The sequence below is a fragment of the Dromaius novaehollandiae genome, chromosome 5 (assembly GCF_036370855.1).
Source record: "Dromaius novaehollandiae isolate bDroNov1 chromosome 5, bDroNov1.hap1, whole genome shotgun sequence".
NCBI lineage: Eukaryota > Metazoa > Chordata > Aves > Casuariiformes > Dromaiidae > Dromaius > Dromaius novaehollandiae.
In genome coordinates, this window is record NC_088102.1 from 56,848,363 (window position 1) to 56,865,229 (window position 16,867).

General features: G+C 38.5%; 1 protein-coding gene and 1 long non-coding RNA gene across 8 annotated transcripts in view; one reads left to right on the top strand and one right to left on the bottom strand.

The window, feature by feature from the left end:
- The window catches only part of LOC112996630 (uncharacterized), a 67,678-nt gene that overhangs the window by 35,838 nt on the left and 14,973 nt on the right, over positions 1–16,867 (top strand). The window contains exons 8-12 of the long non-coding RNA XR_010389462.1: positions 1,120–1,301; positions 1,979–2,156; positions 4,749–5,008; positions 8,422–9,489; positions 10,347–15,027. This is a non-coding gene — a long non-coding RNA (uncharacterized LOC112996630). The remainder of the gene's footprint in view (positions 1–1,119; positions 1,302–1,978; positions 2,157–4,748; positions 5,009–8,421; positions 9,490–10,346; positions 15,028–16,867) is intronic.
- The window catches only part of MPPED2 (metallophosphoesterase domain containing 2), a 206,576-nt gene continuing 194,824 nt past the window's right edge, over positions 5,116–16,867 (bottom strand). For 6 of the 7 annotated variants that reach the window (XM_064512887.1, XM_064512886.1, XM_026122166.2 and 3 more), the window contains 3 exons: positions 12,814–12,929; positions 9,991–10,104; positions 5,116–6,517 (listed from right to left, as the gene is read on the bottom strand). In XM_064512887.1, the coding sequence (XP_064368957.1) occupies positions 6,399–6,517; positions 9,991–10,104; positions 12,814–12,929 (349 nt within the window). In that variant the 3' untranslated portion in view covers positions 5,116–6,398. The remainder of the gene's footprint in view (positions 6,518–9,990; positions 10,105–12,813; positions 12,930–16,867) is intronic. The other variant, XM_064512889.1, reaches the window with a different exon arrangement.

Consider the following 16,867-nt stretch of genomic DNA (forward strand, 5'->3'; position numbering starts at 1 on the left):
CTAGAACATTGCTCAGGAGCTGCAGATTCAGTTCCTAGCATTGTGAGATCTCTTGTGTGGTCTTGGGTGAGTCAGTCTCTTAAATCACTCCTCCTTTTCTCCTTTTCACCATCCTGTCCCTATAGATTCAGCTGTATAGTATGGTCATATAGTATAGTCAGATCCATGTTGACTTTGGACAATGCTATCTATATGAACAATTAATAACAACAACAACGTGTTAATCTCTTCCCCCAATTGCTGAGTGACTCGCTGCTCCCAGAAAAATAAAAATATTTCACTGAAACACTCACTACAGTGAACATTGAAAAGGCTTGCATATAATACTAAAAACTTAAATTTGCCTGTTAACTTGTTCCTTTTCTAACAGTCCATCACTGAAAGCTTTTGGCAATAGATGGACATGTTTGGGTCACACTAGTAGCAAGACAGTGTTTTCTCAGTAGCGGTAGTACAAAAGTACTTTTTATTTTTTTTCAGTAAGGCTACAGTTTTTGTAGTTTAAAAGTCTCATCTAAACTCTAGGACTCTTGCAGTCCTACTCCTCAGTTCATACAGCTGACAAGTCCTATTGCACCAGTGAGCCATTTACATAGATAAGTACATTCAGTTGTAAGTCATTCATTCAGTTATCCAAAGCAAGATGAAGTAATTTTTTTTGTCAGACCCAGTCTCACAAATGTAAACCTTAGGTACAAAATAAGTGGCTAAACTGTGTAATTAAAAAATGGCAGGAAAATGCTACCTGGAAGGAATCAGTGCCTCTCCTCGGATTCTACTCTATAATCAACAAAAAAGCAAATTGAGCCTGAGGAAAATCTGCAAAGCAGAAAAATTTAGAGGTAAACCGAAACAAGATGTATAGCCAATCATAAATGAATTGTTACAAAGCTGGCTGACTCAAGCCAGAGACGGAGGTGTGGAATGCGAGAAGATGATGGGGGGAAAAATAAAATCTGTATCAATGGCAGAAAACAGATTCAGTGTACTAAAACTCACTCTGACCTCACTTGCATTTTCTCATGATGAAGTTGAACATGTTAAAACCCACCTTTAGTCTTCCATGTTGCATTTAGGCTACACTGCTTTCTCAGAGTCCTTTTTTTTGTACTTCTGTAGGTCAGCTAGTGCTTTGATGGCTGTGACTTTGCAAACATGTGCATGGCATCTCCTATGAGGATTAACAGCTGAAATGGTTGTAGCAGGGGAATATAAATTAGCAACAATGATGGTGCACTGAAGACTGTTTTTTGCAAAGGAAGGATCTGCAAGGATGTTAGGATCTATACCTCAAAATAAAGGTAAGATAAAATACACTGCTCTGTGTTGCAGGCTTTGGGGCATTTGTGGCACATTTTGGGTTTGCGTTTCTCTTTCTTGTGTAAGAACTTGATAGTGTCAGATAGGAGAAAAAGTGGCCTCCCTACAGGCCTAGGAGTGCCAGGGGTGGGGGGTGTGTGTGAAGAAGTGATTGCTTGTACAGTGAGGGGAAATCTCTGTAAAGTGAGTAAATTGTCTATACCTGCTAAGAAGTAACCGGGGGGGGGGGGGGGGGGGAGGGGCAGAGTGAAGGGAAAAAATCCCATGAGTATAATTCAATAAGATGTGGTCAAAGTAAGGTCTCAGAAAAAGCCCTTGGGTAAATTTAGCACCCATATGGAAGGACTGCAGAGTTTGGAAGTCTCCCTGTGACTTAATTTATAGATGGTTTCCAGGAGTTTCCTTAATAAAATTTGTCTAGGGAGAAAATACTGGTGTCAGTGAGGGGAAAAAAATCTGATTCACAGAAAATGGAAAAGAGAAAGGCAGCTTCAACCAGGAGTTAGTCATCAATCTATTTCTTAGACACTGTCTTGGCAAAACCCATTCTCCTGGTAGAACATGCCTGCAGTAGACCAGATTGATTTGACAGTCTCTTAGCCTAATAAATGCTTGACCTCAAGGTCCGCTGAATTCACTAAATTCACTACGCACACAGAATTGGGAACCAATCACCTCTGGGGAACATCCTGTTCTGCAGCCCTCCCTTGATAAAGGCCTTGACTGCTTTCAGCCTTATCGAGATGACTAGATGAAAGCTGCTCTCGGAAGAAGAAAGGTTAATCGACTACACTGCTGTTAATCAATCACTTGGAAAGATTCAGCACTTACAATAGGTAGGTCCCTCTTCCTGCCAAGAGTTCGTGCATGTTAACCAGGGACCATCTCCTCCAGTCTGAAGGATGAGTAATAGACAGAAACACAATCCAGATGCCAGGTGTCTGATCCAAAGCCAACTGAAGTCAATAGAAAGACTCCCAGTGAGTTCAGTGGGCTTGGATCAGACCCCAGAGAAAGAATAATTATCTAAGGCTTATTCTGCACAGAGATACTGAGCTACTTCAGCAGTGAAGGGTCCTTGAGAAGCAGCAGATTCACCATAGTTTTGCCTCCCTGTGAAATCAAAGTTCTTCAAATCATACTGTGTTCCACTTGCATTGATTGTCAGATATGGCTGACATCCAGCAAAGGAAAATTACCTGCCTGTGACAGCAAACAAAGCCATGTATACATTTCAAGGCCTCTAAAGAGTACAGAAAGAAGAAAAAAAAAAAAAGCAAAACTAGTTCTCCTAATATTTTCCTGGCCTTTTTGTAATTGCTGCTAGCCAAACTCTTGGCCTTCTCAGAAAAGAGAAAAACTAGATCAAGCTCTGAAAGCACCAAGGAAAAGGAGCAAATAAAATTCAAATAAGTGAATAAGATTCTGCCATGGAGAAGAACAAACTTGGTGCTGAACAAACAGTAGCACTGAAGGTGAAGGACGCAGCCAGAGAGAGAGAGAGAGAGTGAACTACATAGGTCTCGAAACAACCACCTGTAGCCTCCATCGCCAGCAACGGATAATGAAGTGAGTGAGTGTCCTGAAGTAAGTGAGTGTCCTTTATGTTTGTTTAAAGGGGACTAGAGAAGTCTGAGCCTATTACAAATCCAGGCCCTCATATTCCAACAGAGAAAGACCCATTTGATTACACCTACTGCACTACATAGCCAAAAAGCCACGTGGCAAATAGGTGACCCCAAGTGAATACGCACCTTTGAGACATCTACTGCTAGATGTATCAGTTTAATTTATCAGAGAGTCCAGTACAGACTTTTGCTTCCTCACAGTGTTTCCTGTGGTATTTTTCTCACTAGTGGCCTTACTCAAGGCTGAGTCCTGGCTGCACTGATGCTAGCTCATCTGCCTCTGACTGCTGCTAGAAGGCTCAGGCTGCTCAAAGCCTGGAACAAAGCTGCTTGCTTAAAATGTTTGGTTTAGAAATAATCAAGTTTTCACTAGCTGAATTGGAGAATGGCAGATGGGAGTCAGGGACTGTACCTGTCCCAGCTATGTGCATGTAGTGGGGAGGGGTCAGGTCCTTCAAAGGCTCAAGGGCAGTCCAGGTGCAACTGCAGTTCTCTGCTCTTCTAGAGGTTCACAGCACTATGAAGCATCCAAGATGACGGATCTTTCCTGCTTATGTAGTAAAAAGAAGCAATGGGCTAGTGAAAGAGAATAATCTAGGGTGGTTTTTTTTTTTTTTTTTCTCTCCCTCATTCTCTAATGATGTGCTCCAGGAAAACACATGGTTTATCTAAGAAAGGACAGCCATCTAAATATAGGTATGCTCTTTGCCAGTAAACAGGCCTGGTTGCCAAAAACAATTCTCTAGCCTACCCCTTGCTGGTTGGAAAAAAAAAAAAAAATTCACGTGGCACATTCTGAATGCATGTCCAAAACAGAGACCTGATAGTGGTGGGTTTTTTTTCCTTTTTCCTCAATGCACTGGATAAAAAAAAGCTGTACTGCAAGCAAAATAGCTTTCAAGAGAGTAAAGGCTGCTTGCCTACTCAGTAAAGAACCAAAGAAGAAAATCCAGATACAAAACAAGAACTAGGCGTAAGAGTTACAGCAGCTTCTTTCCCAGAAGAGACGTTGGTGCAGACGCCTTTCAAATTTGAAAATTTCAGCCTTACTCCATAGTTGTGTGTGATGTGAACTACTGTAATGTACATCAAAATGCATAAGCAGCAGACCTCTAACTTAGGCTCTTACCAGAGGGTACTAAAGAAACTAACATTTTGTATCTGTATTCTTTGTATCAAAATAATATCAGCAATTCATTTTCATTATAAAATCAGTTCAATTAAGATGCCTCTGATTTTCTAAAGTATACAGCAGCGAGCCATCAGTTTTTATATTAGAAATGGATCTTTATACTATGAAAGGGAATTAAGAATTCTCAAAAATATAGAAAAATATGGGATTTTTGGCAGGAGCATGATTCTGTAATAAGGTTTGGTCATAATGGCTGTGCTAATTTTGTACCTTTTAAAAATATTTCCCATTATGTGGTGGTTTTTATATATTACAAAAAAAAAATCAATACTGAAATATGTGGCAACAATGACATTTCAATATCACCAAGAGGCTTAAAAATTAACAACCTCCTAGGACAAATGGGTTCACATTGTGGCTCTCAAGTTCTTGTTTCATTTTACTGTAGATTCATGAAAACAATGCCTTATCTTGTTGTGTTTGGACCTAGATTATCACAGCCATAACTGCTATTTTTTTAAAAAGAGATGCTGTTATTAAACACCGAACTGTAATCCTGTGCAGTTTTCTCTTGCCAGTAGTGGATTCTGCTATAGTCACAGAACTGAGAATAGAGCCAAATAAAATGTGATTTATTTCATCTATGACTATTATTTCTTAACCTACAGTGGATGAGCATAAAGCACCTGCAGCTCAATACGAACGAACGAACAAGTGAGGAAGTACAGAGGCTGCTGCCTAATCAATTTTTCCTCACATCATCTTGAAGAGTACCCTACAAGGCATAAATGCACAAACTTGGTTGCACTGAATTATAACATCTGAGGACACAATTTCTTCTGTCTAAAAGGAATGGAAAGATGGATGGCAGAGAAGCGGAAGGAAAAGTCTTGAGTGCTTTATTGACCCAGCTGACATCTTGTGAATGGTAAGCAATTAAAATTTATTAAGAATTAAAAAAGTTGTTACTTTTTGCTGCCCTCCCCCCACATTGCTAATGCCACAGAAAAAAACAAAATTCCTTTAAACCACATATTTAAAAATCTTGCAATTTTATTTGCATATAAAGGCCGCTAGATAGAATATCACAATAAATTTAAAGAAACAACTGCTCTTCTAAATTCCATTAACAAGGTAACATAAAACAGAACAAAGCTCAATAGCATTTACAGTGGTAGAACAGAAGTAACTATCTGCAACAATATTTTGTGCTAGCAAGATTGCATTTACACACAGTGCAAAATAAGAAAAAGGAAATAAGACAAGAGGAATATTTAAATATAAAGGACAACTAAGCCTTATTTTAGTTAGGCTTGATTGTATCCATTTGACTCTATACATGTCTGAACTACAACAAAGATTTAATTCAGGCTCTTGAAGGCCTTGAGCACTTGGAAAATGTGTCACATCCTTCATAATTTAGATGTGCTGTACAGCATAATTTTGCAGATGCTATACTGGCAATATTAAATTCCTAGCTTAGTTATAATGCACAAAAAATACATATATATATAAATTCATATTTAAAAGGAGTCCGCATTTACATTTTTTTTTACTGTGTGAAATACCTGCCCTTTGCAGCTTTCATCCCCAGTTTTTAAAGCTAAAATAATTTAAAAAAACAGAAAAAAAAGTAGGTATCACATACAGGCTGCGGCTATCTATATCAGTCTTTAACATATAAAAGTAGACAAACAACTAAGAAGTTTATTCTCCCCTTGCTGCATATCACTGTTAATAGGAAGAATTTTCAGTACATGCACATGTATCAAGAGGTAAATGGACCCCTAAATCTTGTTTGTGCTACTAAAAAAGTTTGATATAAACAGAGAGATGGAAAGCTAACATTTAGACCTAGGGAAAATGAAGACACTTAAAAAACCCCGACAATAACATAAGTTGTGCAAATTTGGGTGTTTTTAAATGCTGCCTATTTTTTAGCTTATAATATAATATTAAAATAAGGTCTCTCACTTATTAAAAGAAAGCTTGGCTGTCCTTTTGAGAACACTATAACAATTTACAATGGCAAGTTTATTGAAAAACAAAATTCATTTTACAAATTCACAATGCTTTATCAATTAAAAATGAATGCTGCATTTCCAAAAAGCACAACCTCTAACTTCTTCCTCTTTTTCTTTTGTACCAGCAATTTACAAAAAAAAAAAAAAAAAAAGCCCCAAAACACCCCTCCCCAGTCCCTCAAACAAAATGCCCCTACATAATTATTTTGAAATAAACATGTAAGAGAATGCAAGTTTTATAATTAGAAAATGGCAGTTTATAGACCTTCCCAGTTCCAAATGTGCAGTAGTGCTTCATGATCCTTGAGGGGTCGGAAGGTCAAATATAATTGGCGGATTGGTTGGTTGAAAGCTGACTGTACACGTTGAGGCATTGATGTACGTTGTGTAACCGTCTGTCATAATGCCATAACCTGCAGGGAGAAAGTGTCACACTTACTGTAAAATAAACAAACGATACTGCCCATGGGCAGCTGCACTGAAAACTTGTGGGATCAATGCTTTGGAACAGAATTAAATTAATCCCTTCAAAATGACATACGCTCCTGAAAGCTGCCTCAAAGACTTGTTTGAAAAAAATACAAATAAACTGTATTTGAACCTAGAATGGATGCTTTTGTTTCATATGCCCATTTTTGTGGGCAGTCCTCTGTCCCAACCGGATACAGCAAAAAGAGACAAAATCACACATGTACCTTTTCTAATTACTTAATTAGTGTCTCTTAGTTTGCATGCCTGTAATCAGGCAGTCAGATAATGAAAGACCAATCAGGGCGAGAGAAAATAACTGTGGTTTTGTCTATTAAAAAAAACCCAACCTTTTGGGGGAGTTCCAGTGAACTGAACCTTGTTAGCTTTCCCCATACTAGCCTTATCATCCAATTCCTGCTCATAGGCAGGGCCGCCAAGCTTGTGAAACCTCAGAAACCTATTAGCAGGTTTAAAAAAAAAGTTTCACTAGCTTGGTTCTTCACTATGGATCATGTATCTGACCAAACTTTTAACAGATGACACAGGAACAAAAAGTCACCTGAGTGAACGCAAGTGACATGAGGAGCAGCCAGAGAGTGAAGGTTCAGAGAGTATTTGCTTCATGTTCCTAAAAGCTGCTGCAAAGTGTTTCTTTGAAAATTTCTGTCTAATATCACAAGTACCAGTACAAGTGAATCAAACCAGTAGGGTAAGATACAGGTTTGAGTTTATTTCTAAGAGGCTACTCTAGAAAGCCTCCCCATAAAGATGAACCGGGCTAATTTAAAGGGAAGCTATGGTTACAACACCTTGAACTGGCAACAAAATCCAAATGTAGGAATGGACTTAACAGGAAGAAGACAATTAAAGACATTAAGTTCTTTACAAGGAGACCGGTGGAAATCTTGACTAAGGAAAGGCATCTCCTGCTGTAAACACAATAGAGCACTGGAGGTCAATGGATCGCCACAGGGCTTAGGCAGAAAATGGAGGTAAAGTTAAATAGATGATGGCTTTTCATTACTAAAGGATCTTGACAACTCGTTCCCACATTAAAGCAGAAGAATTTAATTTTAGTCACAGGCCACTATCACAAGCTTTTCCAACATGCCAAGGATTAGACTCTCCAGTAACACCAGGGCACCAATTTCAGGATGCTGAAGACTGTTCTCAACCTAAACACCTGGCCAGCAATTCTCTCATTCAGAGTAAATGTGAGGAAGTAGCTGTAATGCCATGTCTGCTCTGGCCACTGCCTTCTCTGCCACTTGCCATGAGGAATAGGATGGGGGAGAGAGAGGGCTGTTTACTCCAGTAAGCCTGGGCAGGTGGAGCATGCCACAGTGCCCCATTAACTGAGTCACAGTGATTCTAGGGTGGAAGAAAATGAATGATAGAAGTACAGAAATTACAGAGAAGGCAGAAGCTCTCATCTCAGAAACACCCCCTCAAGAAAGACAAGGAGATAGGGCTCCAAATCTGAACAAAACTTTACCACTGTTTTCACCTGACATCCACAGAAAGCTCACAAAGAGGCTAGAAAAAGTCTAGGAAGACTTTGGCACCAAATGCTGGTTTTTTTAATTAGAGTTTCATGGAGGATGAGAACTTCCCATTGCTAACCTACAGGGGAAAAATGTTTTTCTTTTAAACCATTATGATACAGTAGAGATCACCGCTGTCTGAAAGCACAGCTAAATACAGCTACCCACAGTGTCGATCAGAAAGAATAATCACTTCAGAATTGCTGCACTGTCTACCTGTATTACTTATTTAAACTAGCAATTTTGATTTAGATCATCTCATGGGGGGAAAAAAAACCTTGTTGTTTTTACTTATCAACTAGGAAGAAAAACTGCACGACCAATGTGTGTGTATCTCATCCGTTGATTTAGTGGAATGTGGTGCATGTTCATCTGAGCTGGATGAGAATTAATTGCCCCATAAGATAATGCTCTTAAGAGAGACACTTGGCTATTTCTTTCTTACTGAAGTGAACTGTTCCTTGGTCATCAGCGTAAGTACCTGAACAGGATTTTGAATTTTTTGTTTTTAGTATTCTTGTAAGAGTAGTTTTATTTGATTATTCTCTCTCAGCATGTGCTACCAACCTCCTTATGAGATTTAAATATAAACAGGTTTGCAAAATGGTTCCCCAGTACTTTCTCATAAGGATCTTGTACATTAAAATACCTTTCTCTCCCATCAGCTTAACACTTTTAAGACTAAAAGTTTCGGCATCCAATATGCCTACAAAAGCTGTAGTCAATTTGTATGCTTCAGCTGGGAGTCTTGCTGTATTCAGTTATTAATATCCAAGGATTAATATTTATACAAAATAATCTTTTCCTGGATGCATTAAAGTACTGCTATTCATGCCATTGTACTTTAGGTTGTGTCATTATTTCCATTATAAACTCCTTACTTACAGATCTTTATAATCCAGGCATAAAATTCATTGCATGAAGTCATGAGGGCTTTGGAAAAACCAACAATACTAGTTGAGAAAGCTCGAGGTTTTTTTTCTTTCTTTTACAAAGTTCTCCAAATCTGTGAGCCTACAGAGAACCTAATTAGAGTCAACGGAGAAACCTCCAGGGGGGAAAATATAAAGCACTTAATGTGTAATTTTGAGTTCTAGGGTCACAAAGTCTTGCTCTCTCTCTCAGGCAGAACTCCTACTATTTGTCTCACAGCAACGTGAAAGCTGCAAAATTGTATTAAATATTTAAATATATCTAAAATATATTCAATCTTTCATTCCCCTCCACTACCACAAACTGAGTTTATGGTTTCTGAAGCTTCACATTCTGCCCGACTTGGAACTGACAATGGGAAAATACCTGTTCTAAAATGAGACTGCTGGAAGCTACCATACACAGTATGAAGTGTACTACAGAATGCTTTTAGAAAGGTATGCAAAGTGATCTATGGCAATCTCTCATCCTGATCTCTGACTCAGGATGCCCTCTTTTCTGCCTTCCCTTATATGCTGAGGGAAGTGACCTGAGACAGTAAGTTGCCTTCAGTTTTTTTCCCCTAACACCTTTCTTGGCTCCTGCATTTGGAATAATTGGGATAATTTTCAACTTGGCTCGTATGTGTTGGGAATCTCATCTATTTCTCTGAGCAAGTCTGTCAAAATCTGAATTGCTTTCAAATAACCTGTACAGAACAACCTTTGTACAGTGAAAGATGTAGGTGGCTAAAAGTAGCACATGTTCCCGAAGCAGTCTGTCTTAATTCTGGCATAAATTTGCAAAGTGCTGTGCATACGATCGCTTCCCTCAATTCCCTCTTTGCTGTAGTCCAATATGCCATTATCAATTCACATCCTGAACAATGCACCATCGAAATGCACTTCTTTCTTTGAGCTGAGCCTGTTTTCAAACGGGGGAGTAGCATTGCTCCTTACCTTCGTGAATTCCACCAAAGACGTGGAGTTTGGGCCTTACTCGCCTCTGCACTGTGTTCAACAGCTCCACACAACCAACTCTCTGCAGCTCCTTTGGGACCCAGTCCCGAAAACCTGAGGGCAAAATGCAATCAATACTCTTAATTTTCCCTACTCAGGTAAGGTTTTCACATAGTCTTTCCGGAAGTCATAATTCACTGAAGGTTTATTACATTATCTGCAGTTCTAACCTCTCCATTAGAGCACACGATGGCTTTTAAGAAACTTCTCACTGTCACAATTGTCTTCTGTAAGATTCCTCCCCCCTTACCTGCATTAGTATTTTTCTGTATGTGATTTGTTTTTTTAAATTATAGGCTCAAACTCATCTTCCACCTTGAAACCCTGCATGCTGCTGTTGCTGCAGATTTTTCTTCCCTTTCTCCTGGCTCTGACAGCAGTCTGTGTCCCAAACAAGCAAGGTGCTTACTCCACAAACAAAATATGTCATGAGGATCAGCTGTTCTATCACCTGATACCTCTGTCACCCCAAAGATTTAAAATACAGTCTTCGAGAGGACCATGGTCTGCAAGTGTTGGGTTACTTCCGAGCCCTCAGTCACCAACAATTGGCAAAACAGCGAAATAGCTCCCAGCAGGCTAGTACTAATTGACTACCTTTAAAATAAAAGCCACTTAGTTCTACAGATAATGCAGAAAAATCCATAAAACTTGACATCAGTTATTACAGAAATCTGCTGTCTGGACTAATGCTGATAAGGATCAGAAGGGCAAGAAGAAGAAAAGGTATATGAAGGAAATCAGGGACCAAATCCACCTGTGAGACTATTCTAACAACTTCAAAGTAATTACACCTTGGGACATGAACTTGACTGAATTTTGGAGAGTACATATAATCCAGTATATAAAGTCACAGCTTTACTTCTGTTAATATCTACATAATTTAAAAATTTTTGTGAACATTATCATGCAGGCTGAGATCCAGTCATCCTGATTTTAGGCACAGTACTAACACCTCATCTGTGTCTGTAGTTAAAATATGAGTGCAAATCTTTTGAAACTGAACTTCATAATCTCCATCAATATCAAGACGTAAGTACTCTTATTCAATTAAAACATACATTAGTGTCTGCAGCATCACAGTATTTTTATATGAACCCAAATTTAGAGCAAATGGATTGGCAACCCATTTAAAATAGCATCCGTGAAACATTAAATATGTTTGTGGGTTTTTTTTGTTTGTTGGGGAAAAGAAACAGATTAAAATAATGTTAATCTAAGTGCTGGTTTTCAGTATCCAGGGCACCTCGCTGTCAGTGGGTGGTACACGACTGCTCCGTCGAAGCAGCAAGATGGCAGTTCTAGTAAGCTTAGAGAGAACCTGCAGATCATTTTATCATTCTCTAAATAACATTAACTAAATAACATTTTCTAAGTAGTGTTTAAGAAGTTCCTAGTAACTAGGATATAAAAGGAGCAATAAGTATGTTATTGGCCAAAAATTTTTTTCAGTTTTTTTTCTTTTTTCTTTTTCTTTTTCTTTTTTTTTTTTTTAATAACTCTGCTTAGATTACTTACTCTTAACTTAGTGTGACACAGTACATAAGCATGCATTATTTCCTGACTCCACATTCACTATGAACCAGCCTCGTAGCATTTAAATGCTTTTTTTATATGGTACAACACAGTTCTGAAAAAAATTTTTTTTTATATCCACTACCATCTCAAAAGTCAGTGAGGATACCAACATCTACATGTGATGACCCGCTGGATTACAAAAGAATTTACTAAAACCCTGACAAAATCAGTCCATTAACAAGAACAGTAATGCAGGAGGGACTGCCAAACGTTCTCATCCTGATAAGCCAGATTTATAAAAGAAAGATCCTCTGTTGTTGTAAACCAACTGCATTTCCACTGAGGTTAATAAAGCTATAACAATTTCTACCAAGTGAGGATACAGTCCTAGACTGCTGGCCACGTATGGCTTGCAGAAAAGCAGTAAATAATGTGCTGATATGGTATTGTGGGGTACAGAATGGGAAAAACAGTGGGAAGTTTCAAATGGTTTGGTGCAAGCTGTAATGACCTTAGACATGCCAAAGCTGAGTATTCCTACCTCTGCTGAATGATCATCTTACTCTCTTTCTTAGACAATCTGAACTTAGTTTTCACAGAATTAAAATGGGGATCAGTGGAATTACTCATATTAATAAGGCAAGCAAAATCTAACTAAATGAAAAACTTAAAACTAATTCATGAAAAAACAAGTTACGCATTCATATACTTGTGTCATTAGTTTGAGTAAAGAACAATTATCTGAAGGCATAATTTTATTCCTTCAGAAATGTACTATAAGCCAATTAGAATATGTAACAGTATTTTTGAAGAAACTTCTAACAAAGTTGAAAAGGAAATTGTCAAGGGAAAAAAGTAATTACATATTCTTTAAGAAAACCTTAAAGAAACATACTACAGCAGAGGAAAAATATTTTAGTCAATCTCTGAAAAATCATATGGGATTGGAAACTGTTTGTCACATGAATATGGTTCTTAAACTAAAATGTCAAACTCTAATGCCTATGGAATCGCATGTTTGATTTTCCCTGGGTTGACTAAAACAGAAAATGTAATTTTAAAACACCTGGAAGCTCAGCAGATCTGCTAAGCCTAATCATCACATCAGACTTCTTTCAGACAGACCTTTTAATTCATAGTTTTGAGTTAAGGTGCAATTACTATACCCCTAGCATTACTAGTTTTACTTATTTTGAAAGTAAAATTATCATGCAAAAAATCACACGTAGCTTTTGCTTCACTTACCAAGGGGAGGTCCATGTGTCATTAGTATATCAATACCCTCAGGGATAAGGTTCCACTTGTCTAGCAAAGACTGACCTCTGGGTAGGTTAAAGCCCCATCCGTTAAACCATGGTGTCCTTTGGGGGAAAATAAGATGAACTGTATCAGTCTAAACTAAAAATCTCCTCCCCTCTTTCACTTTCTGAATTAAAATAATTTCTGTACTTCAGAGATTACTTGCAAACAGCATTTTTGAAAAGGATGCATCCAAAACAAACTGGTTCAAATACATACATACACTAATCTGTATGTCTGAATTCAGATTAGCATCCCATCCTCTTTATATTTCAAGAGTATTAAGCCCTATGGCATTTATCCACCACAGAGGAAAGGAAAAGTCAAAATAACCCAGTCTAAATCTAAAGTTTTTTTCAAAGCTTGGGGATGTTCAAACATAAGAACTTGTACCAAAACTGAAAAAGAGAAAAAAAAAAATCCCCAATTTTTGGAGGCAAGAAACAATTACTTACAGCAGAAGGCATCTAATGGGTCACAGTTTGACAGAAAGGCTGTGTAACTGACTGTAAGCACTGTCTGTACCATGGTATTTCACCAAATTGAAGCTTACTTTTTTCAGTAGTTTTAATATCACAGCATTTTCATATGACCTGGCTTTGAGTTCCTGAGCCTCCTAGAGGCCTTGATCATACAGTGGTTGGCCTCATGGTAGCTTTTTAAGGAGGTATTATCATTTAAGATACATTTAATATTTCCTAAGGAAAACAGAGATCCTCAGTTCCCTCCGTCATAGCAGAGCATTGTTCCGAGACATTTGTTTAGCCATGAGTGCAGGAACACAGGGATGAAAAGAAATGAAAAGAATTTTATAAGAATACTTTTTCTGAGAGGTTTTAGAATCAATGTATAATAGCAAAATTGAGCAGTTTTGATGCAGGTATAATATAATAAAGCCTTTATCAGGTAAGTCCAGAGAGCAACTGATCTACATCTGTTACTAACTGTAATAATTCTAATACTTTTCATCCCTGTATTTGTTTCCTAGAGGTTAGGCAACACACTTAGGCTAGGTTGTTTCATATGCTATGCAGGGTACTCCCTTTCTAGCACTGTTTTTTTGGGGCCTTCTCTCTTAGGGTTCAAGTTACTCCTGCAGTCTTCCAGCTACTGCAGTTCCGAAAAGAAAAGGTTTATTTTTACTGTAAATTAAGGAAAAGCATTCTTATCAAATAAGAGTTAATTAAGAGCTGTACATCACTTCAATATGTAATCTGCCTTCTGGACCCTTTAAGTCATGCATACTTTCAGTCCCAAATATGCATTTAAGTGAAAATCTCCTGTTGAGAAGACATCTCTATTTAATTCTTGTGCTTCTGTAATTACAGTATTTTGTTCACAGGAGACAATAATATGACCAATGAAGAGTTTACCCAGATCTGTTCTGAATTCCTGACAGTCAGCAGTATGTGAAAACAAAAGGCTCTATTAATAGGTGCGGTAAGGTCACTGGTGCCGCAGTAACAAATAATAAGCGTACCATTCTTCCATGTAGTCCTACAGAACTAATACTACACATATGTGGGATCCCGTTCAGCTTAGGAAACGTTCTGAATCTTGGATGAACACTACCAAAACCAAGAGAAATGAAAATTCAGTATTAAACATTTTATCTAAGCTATGGGTTGCTCATAAACACAGCAAAGAAACTTCAGTTCTCACTGTGGGCTTATTCTGAATCCACTGAAATAATTTTAAAAAAGACTATCTTATGTTGTAAAATAAGGTCAGTGCACCTCTGAGGAGGTTTGTATGTAACTGCATTAAGACTGAAGCATGTGCCTTCACTTTGCCTAAATCACAAGTGTTTTTGCTTTTCTTTAGCTCAGCTTTCTGAAACACAGCTACATTAGATATCAGCTTTTCCTTTACTATAATGTTCCTGGGGTTTTAACATATCAAGATTATTGTAATTCTCAGGGCTCCTGTTAAAAGTTGAAATATGGTTTGGCTAAATATTCAGCTGCTTAAAAAAACAAACACACGGCATAGGCTGAACTTTTCGCTATCAATTAATGATTCTTTCCCCACTTGCATTTCTCCTGCAGGTAATACTGTAGTTATTATACCACAGTTGAACCTGAAATATGAAACCACATCTATGATCTCACAGGAGCTCTTTGGAGACTACAGCCACAGAAAGCCTGGATCTGTCTGCAGGTTTTTTATTTTATTTTATTCTTTAGCACTGGGGGAGGAGGGCAGGAATCTGAATTCCAATGTATTCTTCATTCGCCAGCCTCAGTAATTAGCTGTGACTAACAGACACCACAGGGGAATCCACTTGTGAGAAAACTTTACAAAAAAACGCCTCCAATATGCAGCATGTGCACCCCCCACCCCAGTAAAATATTTCTTTAATATACTAAATATAGTCACAAGAAATTAGTAAATACTGTACATAGGGAGGAAGAGAGGATGTGAATGAAAGAACACCTGGATTACAGATTTAGATTTTGTTCTCTGAAACAGACACTTAAAACTTGAACCTACAGCGTGTATTCAAAGAGACTGCTGCACCCTGACAAAGCAAATGGAGAGTCACCTGGCCCATGCATTTTTGAGGAGTTTCAGGCCTTGCTAGAAAGCCAACAGGAAACAGAATGTGTCCAGCACAGCGCCAGGAAAAAAAAAAAGAAAGGCTCCATGGCACAGATTCAGGTTTAGATGAGATCACAAGAAAAGTCACCCTATGTTTGCACTATGCTGTGTTGCAGTGCAGGCAAAATGGAGTTGATGTACTGTGAATCCCCAGAGTGGACAGATGAATAGCTGTTCACCCCCAGCAAACTTTAAATGTGTGTAGAAAAGACAGACTGTAGTGTAGGTAGGTAGCATTCTCTCCAGGGTCTCTATTACTAATTCTGTACTGGATAGGGATAGTTTATTATTGTGCCTTTTTCCGCATGCGTGAGAGCTAGGTCTCTTCACACTCACCTTTTAAATAATTTACAGCGGAAAAAAAGGTGCACATAGTTACATGCCCTCTACATCATTTTCTTGGGCTGATTACTTATTAAAAGAAAACACTGCAGTTGAAGAAGTTGAGGTGTCTATAACCAGCTTTTTGCTAGACCCACCTATGGTAAGTTGCAGTCCACTGCAAAGAATGAGTAAAGGCTACTAAGGATTGGTAACGAGAGATTACAAATGATTTTGTCATTCTACGTTTGATGGACCAGAACACCTCCTCATACACTGTGCACAGCACGCCATGGGTCCCGCTGACCCTGCACGTCCGCCTACGGCCAAGAGAACCTAACTTAGCCCCCACTAGCCAGAATCACACCGCACATCACAGCGTCTTTCACACGCCATGAAACTGCCATGATAGTTCTTGATCCCTGGCTCACCTGACAGCTCAACCCTCCCACGACTGCAAAGCTTCCTTATCATTTAGGAATAGCAGTTATGCTGGCACCAGATGTGTCACAGAGGCTATCCCAACCAAAGGCAGACATCTGGCCAATTTTTACTCTCTTCAGTTCTTCATTTCTACACAAGAATCCCCACAGATTCCTCTCCACCTGGCATTCTGGAGGATGCTTTTTCTGCAATTAAAAGAATGCTTATGCAGTAGGCCACATATTATCTTCACACCTTGTGCTGCAAGAGATCCACACACATCACTTGACACACTACCAAGGAGGAGGAGATCTTAAGCTTCCTGACGAGACTTGCCTCCCTTTGCAGGTGCATTGTAAGATCTGCGTGACAAGAAAAACAATTCCATCTGCTTTTAAACACAGAGAGGACTGACTCTTCAGCAGGTGATCAGATTTCCCTTTCCCCAAGTAACTTTACAGTGTGTTTTTACTATTTTACTATGACATTTTTAAGAAAGTCGAGTGACAGAGCATTATCTCATGACACAAACTTCAGAAGACAAAAATCGCCAACACCCCTCAGTGTATGCATCTCAGAAGCAACACAGTCACGTGGTGAAGCAGAAGATACAAGACCACGGTCGAGTTCATCCAACTGATATGAGAATTTCAAC